The sequence below is a fragment of the Pogoniulus pusillus genome, chromosome 6, assembly GCF_015220805.1.
Source record: "Pogoniulus pusillus isolate bPogPus1 chromosome 6, bPogPus1.pri, whole genome shotgun sequence".
NCBI classification, from domain to species: domain Eukaryota; kingdom Metazoa; phylum Chordata; class Aves; order Piciformes; family Lybiidae; genus Pogoniulus; species Pogoniulus pusillus.
Window position 1 is genome coordinate 42,604,523 of NC_087269.1, and position 20,910 is coordinate 42,625,432.

The window sequence follows — 20,910 nt, forward strand, 5'->3', positions numbered from 1 at the left end:
TGCTGATTGATACCCACCTGAACATGAGCCCAGGTGGCCAAGAGAGCCAGTGGCATCCTGGCCTGCATCAGGAATGGTGTGGTCAGCAGGAGCAGGGAGGTCATTCTGCCCCTGTACTCTGCACTGGTTACACCACACCTTGAGTACTGTGTTCAGTTCTGGGCCCCCCAGTTTAGGAGGGACATTGAGATGCTTGAGCGTGTCCAGAGAAGGGCGACGAGGCTGGGGAGAGGCCTTGAGCACAGCCCTACGAGGAGAGGCTGAGGGAGCTGGGATTGGTTAGCCTGGAGAAGAGGAGGCTCAGGGGAGACCTCATTGCTGTCTACAACTACCTGAGGGGTGGTTGTGGCCAGGAGGAGGTTGCTCTCTTCTCTCAGGTGGCCAGCACCAGAACGAGAGGACACAGCCTCAAGCTATGCCAGGGGAGATTTAGGCTGGAGGTGAGGAGAAAGTTCTTCACTGAGAGAGTCATTGGACACTGGAATGGGCTGCCCGGGGAGGTGGTGGAGTCACCGTCCCTGGAGCTGTTCAAGGCAGGATTGGACGTGGCACTTGGTGCCATGGTCTAGCCTTGAGCTCTGTGGTAAAGGGTTGGACTTGATGATCTGTGAGGTCTCTTCCAACCCTGATGATACTGTGATACTGTAAGCAGAGGCCTGTATATTCAAAGCTTGTCTATGCTGGCAGTTCTTACTAAGTAGTCATGCACTATGAAAGAGAGAAATTTACTCTTGGGTAAGTCACACTGTAACTCTGGCAAAACCACACAGTAATCTATCAAAAGATGTAAATGTATCTGTTGCTCAACGTATATTAGTTGCATTTCTTTCACAGTGACTAAAACCAAATTTACTTCCTACTGCTATCAACAAAAGGCAACAAGACGCAGAAAGACCATTCTTCCCTCTCATTATAAGAGTACCAGAAACCTGGAGCTACTGATTGCAAGCTATTAGAAACAAGTGGAGTGAAAAGTGAAACCACACACACTACAGCATGAAAAGCACATTAACCACCTCAGAAGGAAAGTGATGGGGAATTAATAGATCCACTTAGTACCATGGGAGAAAGTATTGAAATCCACAAAGGTAAAAGAGGCTAAGGCTACTCTTAAACAACCACAACAGCTGTCAGAATCACTAAAGGAATAGAAAGGCTTCAGCTGTTTGGTTTGATTTTGGGGGGGGTTGTGGGTCTATTTTTTTTAAATATGTGTGGCTTTGCTTTTGCCTTTTTTTTTTTTTGCTTGTTTGTTTGCTTTTAGTATTTTTGATATATTTGTTAGTTGTATGACATATTTGTCAAGTTATGAGAACTTAAAGAAACTCTCTAGTTAAAGTGGAAAAAAAGACGGAGCCAGTAATCAGGAGCACAATTAAGGTTCATGAGGATTTGTGTGCTACAGAAAAACAGGAGGGCACAACACCTGGAAAAGAGGAGGCTCAGAGATGACCTTATTGCTGTCTACAACTACCTGAGGGGTGGTTGTAGCCAGGAGGAGGTTGCTCTCTTCTCTCAGGTGGCCAGCACCAGAATGAGAGGACACAGCCTCAGGCTGTGCCAGGGGAGATTTAGGCTGGAGGTGAGGAGAAAATTCTTCACTGAGAGAGTCATTGGACACTGGAATGGGCTGCCCGGGGAGGTGGTGGAGTCGCCATCCCTGGGGCTGTTCAAAGCAGGATTGGACGTGGCACTTGGTGCCATGGTCTAGCCTTGAGCTCTGTGGCAAAGGGTTGGACTTGATGATCTGTGAGGTCTCTTCCAGCCTTGGTGATACTGTGATACCTTCCCTCACCCCTTGCACAGCCTATGAGGGCACACAAAGGACTTTTCTTTCTAAGAGGGGCAGATGAGAACAACAGTTTATTTCCTTTTGCCTATGAAGAAATGGAATTGTTTACTGCAATCTGGTGGAGCACACTATTCAAATACCTCTTTGGGAAGTGGAACATAATAGTAGGAAGTTCTCATTTTCATGCATTAGGTGAAATAAATCTGCATCTCCTGTGCACCTCAAAGATCCTGCGTTAAAAACTGTCACATCTTTCTGAATGAAGAAGCATAGCGAGAGGACCAGTGTGGTACTATCCAAATCCAAGACACTGGACAAACTTACCAAGCAATTAAGTGTGCTGCTGCCAGAATACTTTGGAAAAGACTTGAAGGAGATTTGGGGAAATACCATGAGTTATTAATGAAAATGAACTCTGCTAACAGCATACAGTATTTTTCATCTCATTTGTATCCTAATAAAATAATTATATTCATACCAAGAGAAATAGACTCAGTAGAAGTGAACACAATTACCAGCTATGAGCAGCAGGAGTTCAGAGAGATTACAACTGTCCTGACACCATCTAACCCCTCCCCCCTTTTTTTTCCTTTTCACTTTACAGAAACTACAGCTGAAAACAGTAAGGGAGCAGAGGATGTAATGAATTTAAACGTGAGAAGGAAAACATATGACACTTCAAAACATTGAAACAAACCAAACAACCAAATGCTATTCACTGGAATATAGCAAAAAACAGGGAAACATCCATGTTTTAACTCAAATGTCTGACTCTCCCTACTGATCAGAGAGGGAAAAAACCCAGTGAAATGCAAAGACTTCTAAATAGCCTACAGTTTTGAGTTGGTGAGCTCCACTCTTTTTCCTAAATATTCAGCTGCTTAGCTTGAATATTCACATCTGAAACAGCAAACCTACTAAATGGATGGTTAATGGACTTGGGGGAATGTCCAACACTTCAAATCCATCTCTTAAACACTGCCTTTTGAAATACGGATTGCTGCACAGTAATCTGTACTCTATGATCATAGAATCAACCGGGTTGGAAGAGACCTCCAAGATCGTCCACTCCAACCCATCCCCCAGCCCTATCCAGTCAACTAAACCATGGCACTAAGTGCCTCATCCAGGCTTTGCTTAAACAAAATAATTTTCATAAAAAAAAGAGAGTGTTTAGAAGCAAACATTCAGAGCTTTTAACCTTGTATATAGCTCTTACAATCACACTCCTGCAAAGAAGCTTCAATTGGCATAGAGTGGGGATGTCATGGGGATTGAGGTATGGAGTCCTTTACCTTCTGCAGTAACGTAAGCAAGCTGCAAGTATAATGAGTTAGGCCAGAATAAAACACAAAACTGTCATTCATTTTTGTACTTGGTTTAAAAATGAAGCATCTTCCTGTTAAGAGGAATTCTGACACATTCACATGGCTTCTCTCATTAAAAAAAAAATAATAAATTACAAACTCGTTTTGAAAATAGGTAACAAATGGTACTTATTTTCCTAAAGTCCAGTCAGGGGTAAGAAGGGAATGAGAAGAAAAGGTATTTCACTCAGATTTGTCAAGCTATCTACAACCACAATTGACTTCAAACACTATCTGCTACACTTTGGGCCTTGGAAAATAAGTACAACCTCTTTAGAATCAACCAGGTTAGAAGAGACCTCCAAGATCATCCAGTCCAACATAGCACCCAGCCCTAGCCAGTCAACCAGACCATGGCACTGAGTGCCTCATCCAGGCTTTGCTTCAACACCTCCAGGGACGGTGACTCCACCACCTCCCTGGGCAGCCCATTCCAATGCCAATCACTCTCTCTGCCAACAACTTCCTCCTAACATCCAGCCTAGACTTTCCCCAGCACAACTTGAGACTGTGTCCCCTTGTTCTGTTGCTGCTTGCCTGGCAGAAGAGACCAACCCCACCTGGCTACACAACCTCCCTTCAGGTAGTTGTAGACAGCAATGAGCTCTGCCCTGAGCCTCCTCTTCTCCAGGCTGCACACCCCCAGCTCCCTCAGCCTCTCCTCATAGGATTTGTGCTCCAGGCCCCTCACCAGCTTTGTTGCCCTTCTCTGGACACCTTCCAGCACCTCAACATCTCTCTTGAAGTGAGGGACCCAGAACTGGACACAGCACTCAAGGTGTGGCCTGACCAGTGCTGAGTACAGGGACAGAATAACCTCCCCTGTCCTACTGGCCACACTGTTCCTGATGCAGCCCAGGAAGCCATTGGCTCTCTTGGCCACCTGGGCACACTGCTGCCTCATCTTCAGCCTACTGTCTATCAGTACCCCCAGGTCCCTTTCCTCCTGGCTGCTTTCCAGCCACTCTGTCCCCAGCCTGTAGTGCTGCTTGGGGTTGTTGTGGCCAAAGTGCAGAACCCTGCACTTGGCCTTGTTCAATCTCATCCCATTGGCCTCTGCCCACCTATCCAGCCTGGCCAGGTCCCTCTGCAGGCCTCTCCTACCTTCCAACAGATCAACACCTGCTCCTTTCTTGAGCAACACAGCATTTGGAAAGATGCATGCATCCTTTACTAAATATAGCAGCACTTGAGTCAAGGTGGGATGGCTCTTTCAGAACAGGCATTATTAGAATAGCTATCAAGAGTCATCAAGAATAAGGAACCTTATGCAACTCTTCTCAGGTTTATGCTAATGTCTTCTGTGCAGAAAGAGAAAAAGAAAGGTGTAAAGAACATCAGGTCTATTCAAAACAGGCAGGGAAGAAGTACTGGAGAATTTTTTAGGGAAAGAGATAAAGGTGATAAATAAGTAAGACAACTCTCTTGTGTAAAGGAGCACTTGGAAGGGAAGAAGAAATGGCTTCTGGAATTGCACAAACCAAAACACCAGACTGGAGGACTTGTCTCCAGAAAATAACCACATTAATTTACTTGAAGTTTTTGATTAGCTCCTAGATATGAAGAGAACTAAGATTTCTCTGCAGACTCATGTGGTAGGAGTCACAGATGGGAATGGCATAAAGATCACATCCAGGCAGTGACTGGCAGCACAGCTGCAGGAGTGTGCAGTGGGAGTGCTCCCCATCTTGTGCCACTGCCTGGCCCCTTTCCCACCTCTGGGCAGACCTCTGGCCTCTGATGGGGAGCCACTCAGCTATTTCTATGAAAAAACATTTCAAAGTTCTTTTCTGCTGCCTTGCCATACTCCCTGCCCTTTCCAGCCCCCTCCAATTTGCCAAGTTTTGTAAATATTTCATGAACTGCCTACATGCATTCCTGCACTAAAACCTTGCTAACAATAGAAACCATTATTACCCTGCACTGTTACGCTACATCCTGCACAAGATCATTCTGTTTTTCTTCCTTAGCATCTTTGTTCCCAAAGGGAAAATGCATTAATGGCAAGGAAAAAATAGCTGCCTGAATGCAGCCACAACAATAAGAAAACGGTGTGTTAATTACCAGCATTGATAATGCCACTCTGAACACCAAGCATTAGAACTTGAAAAGAAAATTTGGGTTAGAATTAAAAAAAAAGGAAAATGTTTTCAATCTCTAATATCTGGAATCTACAAACTGCTACTTCAACCATTGTAGCTATTGTTGTGACAAAATAAAAAGACTTAAATAAAGCTAGCTGATGTGCTTGTCAGCTGAACTGAAGATATCAAATAGTTCATTGTGATGCTGTCTTGACAAAATATTGCTCTGAATTGCAGTGAGAAAAGGGCAAAGAAAAATTCTTAGCATTTCCAAGACCTACTTTACATGTTAGAACAAAAGGGTATCAGAAGTTCTTTATGACTTTACCTTCTGTTGCTATCCTTATAATCCAACAATACTTCAAGAGGCTTTTTTTTCCTTAGGGGCTAGAAGTAATATATGACTGAATGAATTGAAAGTGAAACAAAGAATTGTGAACGGTTCCCTAAACTGTGATTATGCCAATTTAGTGGAACTACAGCATATTTTTCCTGAACCACAAAGCATACCAGGACTACCACGATGCTCCTAGAAAAATAAACTTTCAGTGAACACAAGCTATGCTCTGCCAAGTGCTCTGTCATAGCATGGAGGCTCTGCTTACTCTGCATCGTTTAAAAGGGCTTACACTTACTTCCACATTAATTAGATACAAACCAGGAGTTCAGATGTCTGTAGCTTAGTGGCCGTGAGTGCTCGCTTCTACTAAACTCCCACTTTCTGATGGGTGGAATCGAGCAAATTTGGTAGTCAGCCCTTTTAAGTAAAGCTCAGATACCTGACATGCATTGGAAGGAAAGCACCTTGCATCTGGGGCTAAACAAATGGATCATCTTCAAGTTCCCTATTTCAAATATGTTTTACACATTTCACGATTGTGGGACTGTATTAACTTACTGTCTCCATTCTAGTTTAAATTTCCCAGAGACTCAAATACAGTTAATAGAATCAATAACAATTTTTAGGATGTCTTCCCCTCCTCCCCCTTCTTTCCCAAAGAAAAGGAAATTAGATGTAGAGAGGAAAAGGTAAAGCACACCCAAATAAACAGTCTCACTTCAATTTGGAAGCTAAAAGAAGAAAATTTTAACAATAAAAGGTATTTGAGGCAGGGAAGTTACAAAAGATATAGGGAAGGGGAAAACAAGATACAAAATATATATATATACAACCAGATTTGATGGCAATGGCTTTGTCTGCCTCGTGGATTATGGCCACGTGGTAAAACAAAGGGTAGCAGGAAACAGGATGGTGATGCTGGCAAGCAGGGCAAGAGAGAGGAAGTTCCTCTGTTTTTATATGGGGGTTAGACAGCAAGGGAGAGTGGGCTAACCATCACACCTGGTAGTGTTCAGACCCACTCCAGGAGAGGGGTCAGGATGACCTGGAGTCAGGGTCAAGACCTCTCCCCCAGGAAGCTTAACCCTTTACACTTACATATAAGTATATACAGAAAATGACAACAATTTCAAAGTTAATTTGGACAAATTAATGTCTCTCTAGTACCAAAAATCCCAGGAAAATGAGATCATCTGCAAAGCCTTTCATTTTACACCTTCGCTAGTGAACAGGAAAGCATTCACTGACATTTTACTGTACATGTTTACAACCATTTTACATAGAATCATAGAAGCAGCCAGGCTGGAAGAGACCTCCAAGCTCATCCAGTCCAACCTATTGCCCAGCCCTATCCAGGCAACTAGACCATGGCACTAAGTGCCTCATCCAGGCTTTGCTTGAACACCTCCAGGGACAGTGACTCATGTGTAAACTTATTTCAGATTTACTCTGAATTAACTGTGACAGATCTCAACAGGTTCATTAATTGTTGGAAAACCTGACATTCCTTAAGGTCAAGGACCTCCCACTTCACCTATAAACCATACATATACATACTGTCAGAAATTATAACAGCGATTTCCGCTGCTGGATCAGAGCTATAGGGGCTCAGCAAGGTTTATTGCACAAAGGAAATATACCAGGATCCATGGAAATAACTTTAGGAAAAAAACTGCCTGCCTGGTGTTTTCCATTACCAGGCTTGATAGAAAATATTTTATCAAAGAGACGGTAATTCTTGTTCCCATTGCTCAGATGCTAATAGCAACATGGCGATGTGCTGCCATCAGCAGCAGGAACTCAGCCAGGCTATTAAGTGTTATAGCTGGCAGGATTACTTACATTTTGCAGCTGGACTCGGCTTTGTGCCACACACTCTGACTTTGCCATCATGCTGGAAGCGTTCAGGCTATAGGTTTTTCTATTCTGTGTTTCCTTCAGCTGTTCGTGAATTTGCTTTGTTTGTTTCCTACAGAGAGAAATAAAATTCATGTAAGAGAGAGCTAGATTGATCTTCCACTACAGCCATGATATTTTTATAGTCACAGTTCCCTTTGTTCAAAACTTCATGGTATTAGGGTTAACCAGCTGAGCTAATTCGCTAGTGTCTAATATTCTGATGTAGCGGTCAAGGGATAGAGAAAAAAGAGTTCCTCTGTTTAAAACACCTTCTACTCTGTTGCAATAGCATGCTATTTCTTTCAGTGTAGAATTGTGTTAAGATCATCCGTTGCATGTTTAATGGTAGCTTGCAAGTAGGCCTGAATATTAAAAAAGCAGTTTGCTCTGGTACAGAACAAAGATTTTGGCAAGTACAGCAGGCGTTAGTGCCTCGTGGCTATGAAAGTGCTGGAGAACCCAAGATTTGTACTAGCTGATGAGACTTGGCCTATAACAAAGTATCTTCTTCAGATCAGCTTTTACTTACATACTTAAACTTAAAAAAATTCCATCAATATGGTATCTGAGGCTGTTTTTTTGACATATTATACTAGGATCCAGTATGTCAGAGCCAGGACTACTGCTCAATGAATCACTCACAATATTCAGGCGATAACTACACTACTCATAAAGGCTTTCTGTTTCTGCCATGCTATACTGACAAACTGAGTTTTAAAGTTCTGTAAATGATTGAGGACATGAGGCAGCAAACTTTAAGTATTACTTTTATCTTCTGCAAACAGATAACTCAGCTGGGCAAAAACTGTTAGCAAAATATATTTAAAGTCTCTTATCATCCTCCATTTTTTGATAAGCTACAGTGGTTGAGACTATCATCAGTTTTAAATGATCACAAGAAATAACTCCACAATACTATTTTAATTCCTTCCAGCTTTCCTTTTAATTTTTTTTTTTCCTCCTCCCCAGCAGATGCATCTCCAGCAGTGAACCTACAAAGTCTCTGGGAACTGCCCAGCAAGGTCAAGGACTCGCCACTTTGTTACACCACCAACACACCAATTGATGTGAAGCCAAGTTTCAGGAGAAAGTGGTTTCAGAGAAGCGGCAGTAGGAAATAAAAGAAATGCAGTCTTTCAATACCAAAGCTAAGAGCAAAGCAGATTCAGCAATGGTTTGAAAAATTCCTGGTGACTTTGCTGCTGAAAGCCTTGTGACATTGTCAACTTGGATAGCATCTTACGTGACTTAGGCCAATGAGTTTGACACTTCACCTCCTTTCAGCGGAGTCTGTGCCTAGTACAGGAAAGTGTAAGAAACCAGAGGAAAATGACTTAAGTGGTCAAGGGAGGAAATTCTGAGAGGGGCAAGTCCCCTCAATAAGAAAGAAAGCAAGCAGTGAAAAAAAATCACAGGTCAGATATTCAGTAATAATATCTTTTAAAATGTATTAAATATATGGCATTTCCTTTGCCTTTGAGTCCCTTAGTTTTGATTCAGTGTTGCACAAGTGAAGCATTTGCTTAAATTCAAGCTGCAAGCACCCGCTTAGAAGCAGGTATTTGTTACAGATTGTTTCTGTATATGCACCATAAATTATGATAAATTTTTGACCTCTAAGCACCTGTTAGAGTGCCTCACATCCTATTTTGGAACAGCATGGCAAATCAAAAAGAAGGAATTTACATTGTAAGAATGCTCTAAGTGGCACATTCTGATCCGACAGTTCCTAAGGGTGTCTAGTGATAGGACAAGGAGAAATGATTTGAAGCTGAGGAAGAGAAGGGTTAGGCTGGATCTTAGGAAGAAATTCTCAGTATGAGGGTGGTAAGACTCTGGAATGGGTTGCCCAGGGAGGTTATGGATGCCTCCTCCCTGGGGATATTCAAGGCCATTTTGGATGATGCCTCATACAATAGAATCAATCAGATTGGAAGAGACCTTCCAGATCATCCAGTCCAACCTATCCCCCCTGCCTCGAGCAGCTGAGTCTGCGTGAGAGGTGTTCCTGCCCATGGCAGGGATGTTGAGTAGATGATCTCTAATGTCCCTTCCAACCTAAGCCATTCTATAATTCATGTTTTCAAGGGGTTGAAAGGGAGCTGTTTGGATGGCAACTGCCCCTGCCGCGCCCCCAGCAGTCACTTACTGCTCATGCTCATCATTGGTCAGATTTATGAATATGGGTGGGTGAGGATATTAATTCCTCAAGCACAAAAACTTACCAAACTTTCAAAACGCTTCTTTAGACAAAACAATTTATAAAATTACTATCAGAATGACCTTGATAGAATCTGAAGACTTGTAGTGTCAAATTAATTAGGATCATGAATCATAGAATCAACAAGGTTGGGAGAGACCTCCAACATAATCTAGTCCAACCTAGCACCCAGCCCTAGCCAGTCAACCAGACCATGGCACTAAGTGCCTCAGCCAGGCTTTGCTTGAACACCTCCAGGGATGGTGACTCCATCACCTCCCTGGGCAGCCCATTCCAATGCCAATCACTCTCTCTGTCATCAACTTCCTCCTAACATCCAGCCTATATTTCCCCCGGCACAATTTGAGACTGTGTCCCCTTGTTCTGTTGGTGGTTGTCTGGGAGAAGAGACCAACCCCCACCTGGCTACAATGTCCCTTCAGGTAGTTGTAGACAGCAATGAGGCCACCCCTGAGCCTCCTCTTCTCCAGGCTAACCACCCCCAGCTCCCTCAGCCTCTCCTCATAGGGTTTGTGCTCCAGGCCCCTCACCAGCTTCGTTGCCCTTCTCTGGACACCTTCCAGCACCTCAACATCTCTCTTGAAGTGAGGGACCCAGAACTGGACACAGTACTCAAGGTGTGGCCTGACCAGTGCTGAGTACAGGGGCAGAATAACCTCCCTTGTTCTGCTGGCCACACTGTTCCTGATGCAGGCCAGGATGCCATTGGCTCTCTTGGCCACCTGGGCACACTGCTGGCTGAGATTTAGCTACTATCTCCCAGCACCCCCAGGTCCCTTTCTGCCTGGCTGCTCTCCAGCCACTCTGTCCCCAGCCTGCAGCATTGCTTGGGGTTGTTGTGGCCAAAGTGCAGAACCCTGCACTTGGCCTTGTTAAATCTCATCCCATTGGCCTCTGCCCACCCATCCAGCCTGTCCAGGTCCCTCTGCAGGGCTCTCCTACCTTCCAACAGATCAACACCTGCTCCTAGCTTGGTGTCATCTGCAAACTTACTGATGCTGGACTCAATCCCCTTGTCCAGATCAAGTTGATTCTGAAACTCAACCCCCTTGTCCAATCAGTTGATTCTGAAACATCTCTCTTAAAAAGTTTTTTGATATCTAGATCTTTTCCAAACCAATGAAACTGAGTAATTTAATTTGTAAATCCTAAACCAAACTCTTTAGATTTTCATAGAATTCCAGGGGAAATACAATTTTTTAAAAAGCAACTCTAGAGTTTGCAAGAGTATTTTCTGCCCAGGTGTATCACACACTGTGAAAATAAGCATATATATATGCTCATGTCCTACTGGGAAGCCAGCTTTCCATAATGGTATGGAACATCCAGACTTTTTCATGACTTTTTTTGAGTGGAAACTTCATAGGAAGACTAAACAATGACAGTGAAACATGATCACAGCATCAGACTTTGTGAGTCTCTCTTATACAGGCAAGGTTCTTAGAATGTAATCAGGACAATAACAAAACAAATTACAACTTTTGGGAACTCTTATTTGGATTTGTTTAGAGAACTTGGCTTTAGAGTTGTTTCTGTATCTATAAACACACACCAGTAAACTGGAATATTCATCCCCACTGCTGCAATCTTTTAACATTACACTTGAAATTCCTGAAAGTAATTTACTGAGGAACAACCTAATAATTAATTTCCTTTTATGTTCACACAGCTTAACATTAATGTTAGGTTTATACACATTCGTTTTGCCAAACTATAGAATTTGCAGTTATGAAACTGCAATTTATTTATTAATAATTCAAAATTATTCACTGATTCAGATATTTATTTCATCATTTTTGACTACAGAACAACGGCTCTTATGTGTTCTACTTTAGAGGCATTTCCCAATGAAGTATTGGTACTTCAGCAAGTAGTGAAGTTGCTAGTTATTTATAAGAGTCTAAGCCATAAAGATCAGTCCATTACTGTACTCTCCCTCTGTTGCTAATACTTACAGTTCTTTCTTGATGATTACCCTGAAGGGAATAACTGGAAAAGCATAGGGCTTAATAATACTTCCAAATTTCCTCAGAATTAATTTACTTTAAAGAAGGACTTTTAGTTTAATGATGCACAGAGAAGCATTATTTCTAGGAGCAGGTGTTAGACAATTGTAAGGCTAAAAAAGTCATTTTGTGTCTTCATAGAAACTTTTTTTTCCTAAAGGGTGCACCAGTGAGAGTTCCTGGCAGATGTCAGCAACATTTCACAATTTTGATGCATCAGAGTAAACTCAAGGATTAGGCCCCATGTAGGAGGAAGGCTTTGATAACTTTTAAGCATGATGAAAACATGTCTGCCTGATGAAGAAGCTCTTGAAAATCTCCTGACTAAAAGCTAACGTATGATAAGGGTTGAGGCACTTTTAACTTGTTAATTTTTATACTCTTAAGACACTGGCTGATGTCTCAGTTACAAAACTGGTTTATGTGGCCTTTATGCAACCAGTCTAGACACTCACTTTTGGGACAGTTTGCCAGAAGGACCCACAGCCAGGCAGTTTGCAACTGATTGGTATCTTATCATTACTGCATTTCATATATTTGATAAGACTTCCTGATTGAAGTAAAGTGCTCATTTTCTCATTACTCTCCAAACTTCAGTTTCCAGAACCTGGTAAAAGCACACTTCCACTCTTCCCAGTAAATCCTGACTATCATATTTATAATGCAGATAAAATCCCAATCCCAATGCCCCCACCTCTGGCTGAGATATGAAGCACAACTGGCCCAAGCCTTTCCAGGAAGAACAAAAACACCTTATTCTCTCTCTCCTCCTTTATCTACAGATCCACACATCCATTCCTTTTTTCTTCTACAGATAATGACATTTCTAATGCAGTGCCAAAACAACTGCTTCTACTCACAATTCATACTGCAACCAAGGAGTTTGTTGAGAGGAACTGTCCTGCCCCACCATCATCCCACCTACCATCACAATCACACTCTAGGTCCAAAGAACAATTAATCAAAATCATAATCAAAATCCCTCAAGACATTAGAATGAGTAGCAGTGTGTAGATGATACATTAAGTAATAGAAATCTTCACACAGATCATGCAAAAACCACCTGCAAAGTCTAAAAGGAAGAAAAAGAGAAATAAAATCAAAGCTTGGTGACTTCTCCAAATGTTTTTTGGTTTGTTGTTGTTTTCTATAAAAATGTCAATTTTTATTAAAAAAAAATATAACTATAGAGGAGTTCTCATCAGATTCTACATCCATTAAATGAATTTTTAGAAAGGAGGATTCAGGTAAGCATCCAAACTTTTAAATAGTGCAAGCCTCCCCATTTGTGATGCTCAGCTGTCGTGACTAACCTCGTGCAGGTACTATTCATATTGATATGTGTTCTCTCATGAGCTCCAGCTGCAACAGGAATGAGGGACAACAACCATACAGAACAGATTTATAAATATATGCATGTTATGTAATTGCTATGAGGCTTCTGAAGCTCAAGTTATACACATAACAACAGAATCATAGAATCAAGCAGGTTGGAAGAGACCTCCAAGAGCATCCACTCCAACCTAGCACCCAGCCCTAGCCAGTCATCTAGACCATGGCACTAAGTGCCTCAGCCAGGCTTTGTTTGAACACCTCCAGGGACGGTGACTCCATCACCTCCCTGGGCAGCCCATTCCAATGCCAATCACTCTCTCTGCCAACAACTTCCTCCTAACATCCAGCCTAGACTTCCCCTGGCACAACTTGAGACTGTGTCCCCTTGTTCTGTTGCTGGTTGCCTGGGAAAAGAGACCAACCCCCACCTGGTTACAGCCTCCCTTCAGGTAGTTGTAGACAGCAATGAGGTCTCCCCTGAGCCTCCTCTTCTCCAGACTAAACTAACCCAGCTCCCTCAGCCTCTCCTCTATAACAATGTTCAGTTGGGAGGATAGAGTGGAAAGTGAATATTTCACTTAAAAATAGTTTAGTACAGCATACGTGGACAGTTCAATGCATGTGCATTACAGACAGTCATTTTGCAACTCCGTCAGCAGTCTACAGCCATTACTACAGGTTGTGGATGCTTGCAGAGAACTTGCCTCTTCCTGCATTTCTAACTTTACTTTTGTTCTGAGCATAGAGAAACAAAAGGGATGTTCAGGGATACGAAGTGAAAAGCAAACAGGTTATGGTATGTTTAAACTGTTACTTTCATAGAGGGTAGTGATTATTGCACCAATAGTAAGAGACTCTAAAGTACGATTGTCAAAAAAAGAGCTAGAAGGACACAATTTCTTCTTTCCTGATATCAGAAAATATTACTACCACGTATTACTCCTGTTTACTGTTTTTGCTTTTTACTTAGATAATGTAGCCATGGGATACTATTCTAACCTGTCCCAAGGGATACCAATCTAACCTGTCCCATGGGATGCTATTCTAACCTGTCCCAAGGGATACCAATCTAACCTGTCCCATGGGATGCTATTCTAATCCGTCCCAAGGGATACCAATCTAACCTGTCCCATGGGATGCTATTCTAACCTGTCCCAAGGGATACCAATCTAACCTGTCCCATGGGATGCTATTCTAACCTGTCCCAAGGGATACCAATCTAACCTGTCCCATGGGATGCTATTCTAACCTGTCCCAAGGGATACCAATCTAACCTGACCCATGGGATGCTATTCTAACCTGTCCAGAGAAAACAACAGCTTCAAAAGGAGGGGAGAAACTGAAGAATCATAAAGCTGTAAAAAAGGACAGGAGCTAAATAACAAACACAGTAGGTGAAGCCTCTTACTTTGTTTTGAAGTAGAACGCTGCACAAAGCATGCCCACTACGACTATGCCAAAGACGATACAGGAAATAGACAGCACCTGGCGCTGGTACACTTCTTCGCTCTCTGTGAACAGCAAAATGAAGAATTATGAAAGCATCATCAAACAGTACTTGCAAAAAAGTGGATTTCAGCACACAATGGTTTCACCAGTGATAGACAGATATGAAACATCTGGAGGTCTGGGTTAGCCAGCTCCTCAACAGAATGGATGCTTCTCTGAACTTCTCATCTAGATAAGGTTCAAAGAGTTGTAGCCTCCTAGGCAAGGTTTAGAAATTGGTTCCAATACATAATAATGAAAATCAGAATAGCTTCATGTTTTCTCTGCTATTTTTCCTTTTTTATTATTTTTAAATACTGTAAATAGGATAAAGCACCCTATGATAATGGAATTTTTCTGCATGAGGGCAATGTTACATCAGAGCTCTCGTAAGGTCCCACACAACTCAGATTTCTAACTATCCAAAATATGGTGGTTTTAGATTGAATGGTGTTTACAATGTCTTTACACCCATGTCATTCCCTGTACTTGAAGCTTATGTGCAACATCCCGTAGTAAAGGATTCATTCAATCAACATGGATAGAACCCAGTGATTACAACACTACAATGCACCAGATATTGCTTTCATGGAAGTCTTATTTTTTGAGAAGAAATTTCCTTAATAAATCTCATAGTCCTCTAAAACAGGAACAGAATGAAATTAATTTTTTTTTCAAGAGAAATTAAAAAAAGTAAAGCCTAGAAAACAAGACAAAACACTCATTCATGACAGCAAACAGGGGCTAAAAAGCAAGTTAATTCATCAATGGCTCCTTAAGTGTTAGACTTTATGTTTGTTATTTCAGCTACTTCTCTACTCCAAGGTGCTAACATGCTAGATACACTGGGGGTTTTTGCTGTTTCATTTTTTTTTAAGATCAATTTCCTTAAATATAAAGTATATGAGCCAGTAGTTTCATTCATATATATCAGACAGAAAACCAGCATGTAGGATTATCAAAGCACAGCACGACCCATGTACACTGACAAACCTGTATTTCTTTTCTAAGCTGGAGATCTCCAGTGCAGACTCCCCCTTGATTAATATGAATCACAGAATCAATTATTGAGGCTGGAATAGACCTCTGAGATCATCGAGTCCAGCCTATGACTTAACACTACCACATCAAATAGACCGTTTCACTAAGTGGCACCTCCAATCTTTCCTTAAGCACCTCCAGGGATGGTGACTCCACCACTTCCCTGGGCAGCCCACTACAGTGTCTAATTACCAATTCCATGATGACTATGAGACACATGCACTAAATAAGTGACAGTAACTCCAAAGTCACAGCTTCAAAGGACTCAGGTTCACAAGATGAGAGTTGTATTACACCACCAAGGTGAATCTAGGCAAATGCAAACCAAACCAAACCAAACTCTACACCTAACTGGAACTCCAGCCAAATATTACATGGTGTTAGAATGACTGATGACTATGTACAGTACCTAATCAGTATTAGTTATTAATTTCTTAAGACTTAATATCAAAGTGCTATTACAAAACATTTGGAATCTTAAATACAGTCATTTATCTCACAGGGTATTTAAATCAAAATTACAAATAACAACTCTTTATTTTTTAGTTACTTCTTTTCTTGCTTGAAAGAACATCACAGTGATTCAGAAGCCATTTCTAAGACGCAAGATGTCCTCAGCTCCCCTTGACTTTCTCCCTCCCCACTCAATTTTGAAATCCTAGACTTTGAACTTTTAAATTGCTGTCTTAAAAACAAGAAGTAAATACAATAACTTACACTTTCTGCATGTCTAAAATGTCACTGGAAAGGTTATAATTCAATAGGAAATCTCTATCATATTGCAGTAAAATGCAACGAGGAATGGACCTGAAGCTCCAGGGCAGTTTCAGGCCCATTCCTCATTAGCATGTATAAAATTTGGACCTAGACAGTAAATCCTCATTGGCAGTGAACTAAATGTTTGAGGTTTTCACTTGCATTTTGTGTTTTGCTTTGTTTGTTTGCACTGGCCTGTGTAAACGTGATTATCCACCTTCCATTTCCACTGCAGTACACAATGGCTTCATCTGACAAGTTCTGAATTCTGATGTTGAAGTGGATGACTCTTAGAATCATAGAATCAGTCAGGGTTGAAAGGAACCACGAAGATCATCTAGTTCCAAACCCCCTGCCATGGGCAGGGGCACCCTACCCTAGATCAGGCTGGCCACAGCCTCATCCAGCCTGGCCTTAAACACTTCCAGAGACAGGGCCTCAACTGCCTCCCTGGGCAACCCATTCCAGGCTCTCACCACTCTCATGCTGAACAACTTCTTCCTCACATCCAGCCTGAATCTCCCCACCTCCAGCTTCACTCCATTTCCCCTAGTCCTGTCACTCCCTGACACCCTAAAAAGTCCCTCCTCAGCTTTTTTTGTAGTGGAAGGCCGCAAGAAGGTCACCTCAGAGCCTCCTCTGCTCCAGCCTGCACAGCCCCAACTCTCAGTCTGTCCTCATAGCAGAGCTGCTCCAGGCCTCTGATCATCCTCCTGGCCCTGCTCTGGACGTGCTCCAGCACCTCCACATCCCTCCTGTAATAGGGGCTCCAGAACTGGATGCAGTACTCCAGGTGGGGTCTCAGCAGAGCAGAGTAGAGGGGGAGAATCACCTCCCTCAACCTGCTGGCCACGCTTCTGATGCATCTAGTTGGTTTTCTGGGCTGCAAATGGACACTTCTGGCTCACGTTGAGCTTCTTGTCCACCAGCACCCTCAAGTCCTTCTCAGGGATGCTCTCCAGCCAGTCACTGCCCAGCCTGGATTTGTGCTTGGGATTGCCTCGACCCAGATGCAGGACTCTTGTAAATAAGGAAAGAATTGTTCACTTCAGCAATTGTCAATCTATTTGGCTTGAACACCAATTTCAGAACCTACCCCCTAAATTCACAACTAAACCATACAGACCTCTTAACTCTAATTTCATCCAAACACTGAATAAGATTTTAAAAAAATCTATTATAAGAAACTGATCTTAGTATAGTGTAAAAATAAATAACTAAATATAGGATTTTGCTTTTCTTTCAACACCTTCAGTACTGTGTCCAGTTCTGGGCTCCTCAATTCAAGAAAGATGTTGAGGGGCTGGAACATGTCCAGAGAAGGGCAACAAAGCTGGTGAGGGGCCTGGAACACAAACCCTTATGAGGAGAGGCTGAGGGAGCTGGGGGTGTGCAGCCTGGAGAAGAGGAGGCTCAGGGGTGATCTTATTACTGTCTACAACTACCTGAAAGGACATTGTAGCCAGGTGGGGGGTGGCCTCTTCTCCCAGGCAACCAGCAATAGAACAAGGGGACACAGTCTCAAGTTGTGCTGGGGTAGGTATAGGCTGGATGTTAGGAGGAAGTTGTTGGCAGAGAGAGTGATTGGCATTGGAATGGGCTGCCCAGGGAGGTGGTGGAGTCACCATCCCTGGAGGTGTTCAAGAAAAGCCTGGATGAGGCACTTAGTGCCATGGTCTAGTTGACTGGCTAGGGCTGGGTGCTAGGTTGGACTGGATGCTCTTGGAGGTCTCTTCCAACCTGCTTGATTCTATGATTCTATGATTAAGTCCTCATAAAATAGTGGTTTCTTTGGTTGGTTGGCTTGAGCTTTGGGTTTTTTTGTCTTTTCTTTTTTTTTTTTTTTTTTTGTGAAATTGTGAGTTTAAAGCAGTTATGGTCATCTCTCAGTCTTGAACAGCTAGCACTATCTTGTTGAAGATGCTTTAGAATACACCTCTATGAAAACAGAAGCAATTCAGAGATTGGACAACATTATCATTGTCAAACAACTACGTGAAGATTTAAGTCTTTTGTGTAGTCAGATTAATCCTTGCCACTATCTTTCCACACCTGCTGATCAATGCTTTCTTTCCTTTTTGTTTATTTTGTGCTGTGCACACTTAAGAACTTGATTAACTTTACTCTATTTCTTAGACTACTCCATTTTTAAACACCTTTTAATCTTTGTTTATGTATTAGACTCCACCATTTTTTTTCTTTCCAATATCTTAAAGTATCTATCAATTAAGCATTTTTTTTCCATTTTCTCATTGTCCATGTTGTCTTAAAAAACCCAAAACAACATCTCCCTCCCAAAAAAACTCCCAAACTAACACAAGCAAACCAACAAAACCCCCTCCACCTTATAGAAATGTTATCTTTTTCTGTAGACTTTGAAAGTCTTCTCATTGTTGCCTTCATTTAACCTCGCTATGGCTCTAAACCCACTCAGTGTAGCTGAGATTCTCTAGCCAAGGTGTACTCTAAAGGATCTTTAAATAAAGCAAAAAGTTATAACCAAGTACTGCAAAGCACTTCTGCTCTCATGGAACAGAATGGTTTAGAAATTCAGAGAATCAACCAGGTTGGAAGAGACCTCCAAGATCATCCAGTCTAACCTAGCACCCAGCCCTGTCCAGTCATCTAGACCATGGCACTAAATGCCTCATCCAGGCTTTGCTTGAACGCCTTCAAGGGGCGGTGACTCCACCACCTCCCTGGGCAGCCCATTCCAATTCAATGCGTAGAAAAGAAAACCAGAAATTCCTTCTCCTTACTTGAAGATGTGATTCAACTTGTGTATACACATTTACATGCTGAAACAAACTTTCTGAGGTAATATAATGTGTGACTGAAATGATGAATATATATGAATAAAGAGAGGTATTCATACATCTCTCTTTATTCAGGGAGAATAAGAGAGAATAAAGAGAATATCCATACATATTAATATATTTCTTGTGAAGTAAACACCTTAATTATATTCTTCTGAAATAAATACTCTAGGTAGAGGATTCCTTATTTAATGAGCAGTCAATAAAACATTTCAGCTAAAATCCAAAATATAATCTGCCAGGGATATTCCTGGATAATCCAGTTGAGGTGTTTAGACTACAGAATATGAACTCCAACAAGCATTCAAATGATGAAAAAAAAATACACTGTATACAAATAAAACACAACCATAGACCACAGGGCTGGAAAAAAAAATAGCATGGTGAAGTGTTTAGATGCAGCCTATTTTGTTTAAGTAAAAAAAAATATGGAAACAAAGATTTCCCCTGAGCATAAAGACAAGATAAACTCACATGGACAGAAAGCCTGTTGGAAGTCTTTGTTCCCATAGTCAACTCCCCATGTACTGTATCTGCCTGTATTACAGGTCTATCCTTTTTGTCTTCCCTTTTTTTATCTATACCACTGATTTTTTTTTAGTTCCATTCCTGCTACAAAACTCTCTCTCCTTTCACTTCTGTCATGTTATCCACTGAACAGAAACTTTTTGTGCTGTAAGTGGCCCTTTTTCTAAGTTATCTGACACCTGTGCTATCATGAAACACAAAAGGACTATTGATGACCCATGGAAGCAAAATTTCTTCCAGTACTCTCTTCACAGTTAAGTTTCAGCTGTCTGCTACAAAGTAAGAAGTCTATGCCATAATCTGGGTATGGGAGTTTTTATTCCCTTGCTCTTTAAAAGCTGTCATCTGTCTGCTTTATGCATGTGGAAAGACCTGCTGGAACATACACATATGTCTTTACAGGATTACAAGGTGTAAGGGCAGATTCATGGCTGGTTTTTTTTGACAGAACATAATTGCTTTGCTGTGTAAACAAGTTGAAACCTGCCTCTTCTTTGTGACTTCATTACAAAAGAAAAAAACACAGGTATGTGGTCCTTGACATATCACATGTTTTAACAACATTACTGAGAAAAAAAATCATGCAGCTACTTAAAATAGATTATGTTAGGCTTTGTTAGCAACTAAATGCACAATATTATTACCAGCTATAACCACCAGATCTTCTAGTTCTATTATGTGTTTTCTGAATTCATTGAAATAGCTTTGAAACAGATTTCGAACATGAAGCAGAGCACTGTGTATGTGGCTAAGCAAATCAATAACAAAACAACACTAAGAGCTTTCCCCTTTGTGGTGCTTATTTCAGTGGCTCTTGAATAAAATCTCCAGTGTGGTCACATGAATCACAGAGAATACTTATTGAATATTCAAAAACTGAGCCAACAGAGAAATTAAGGCATTTAACATACAAATGCATTAATCAAGCTTTGCTTTATAAAGGGAGGGGGAAAAAAGCATAAAACCAGTAAATGAACATGTAGATTAAGCTTTCTGCAGAAGTTTCTACTGCCAACCCAAAAAGCACCAGAATTCCTAAATGTTTAGCAGTCTCTTCCCTTTCTCACTCTCCTCCTTTAAATGGCCCTGCTCTGCACTGCTGTAGAATAAAAATGGTGAGCTCAGTATCCTTGGCACTGGGATGTAAGACAAACAAGTGTTTTCTATGCACTTTTTCCCATCCATAAATGCCAGTGAAAACTTTCTGAAAATAATTCTCTGACTTCTCACCAACACA

General features: G+C 41.6%; 1 protein-coding gene across 2 annotated transcripts in view; it reads right to left on the reverse strand.

Annotated features, from left to right (window-relative positions):
* Nucleotides 1–20,910, reverse strand: part of NRG3 (neuregulin 3) — a 393,773-nt gene that overhangs the window by 16,402 nt on the left and 356,461 nt on the right. For both annotated transcript variants that reach the window (XM_064145391.1, XM_064145390.1), the window contains exons 5-6: nucleotides 14,453–14,555; nucleotides 7,426–7,552 (exon numbers count right to left, since the gene is read on the reverse strand). In XM_064145391.1, the coding sequence (XP_064001461.1) occupies nucleotides 7,426–7,552; nucleotides 14,453–14,555 (230 nt within the window). The remainder of the gene's footprint in view (nucleotides 1–7,425; nucleotides 7,553–14,452; nucleotides 14,556–20,910) is intronic.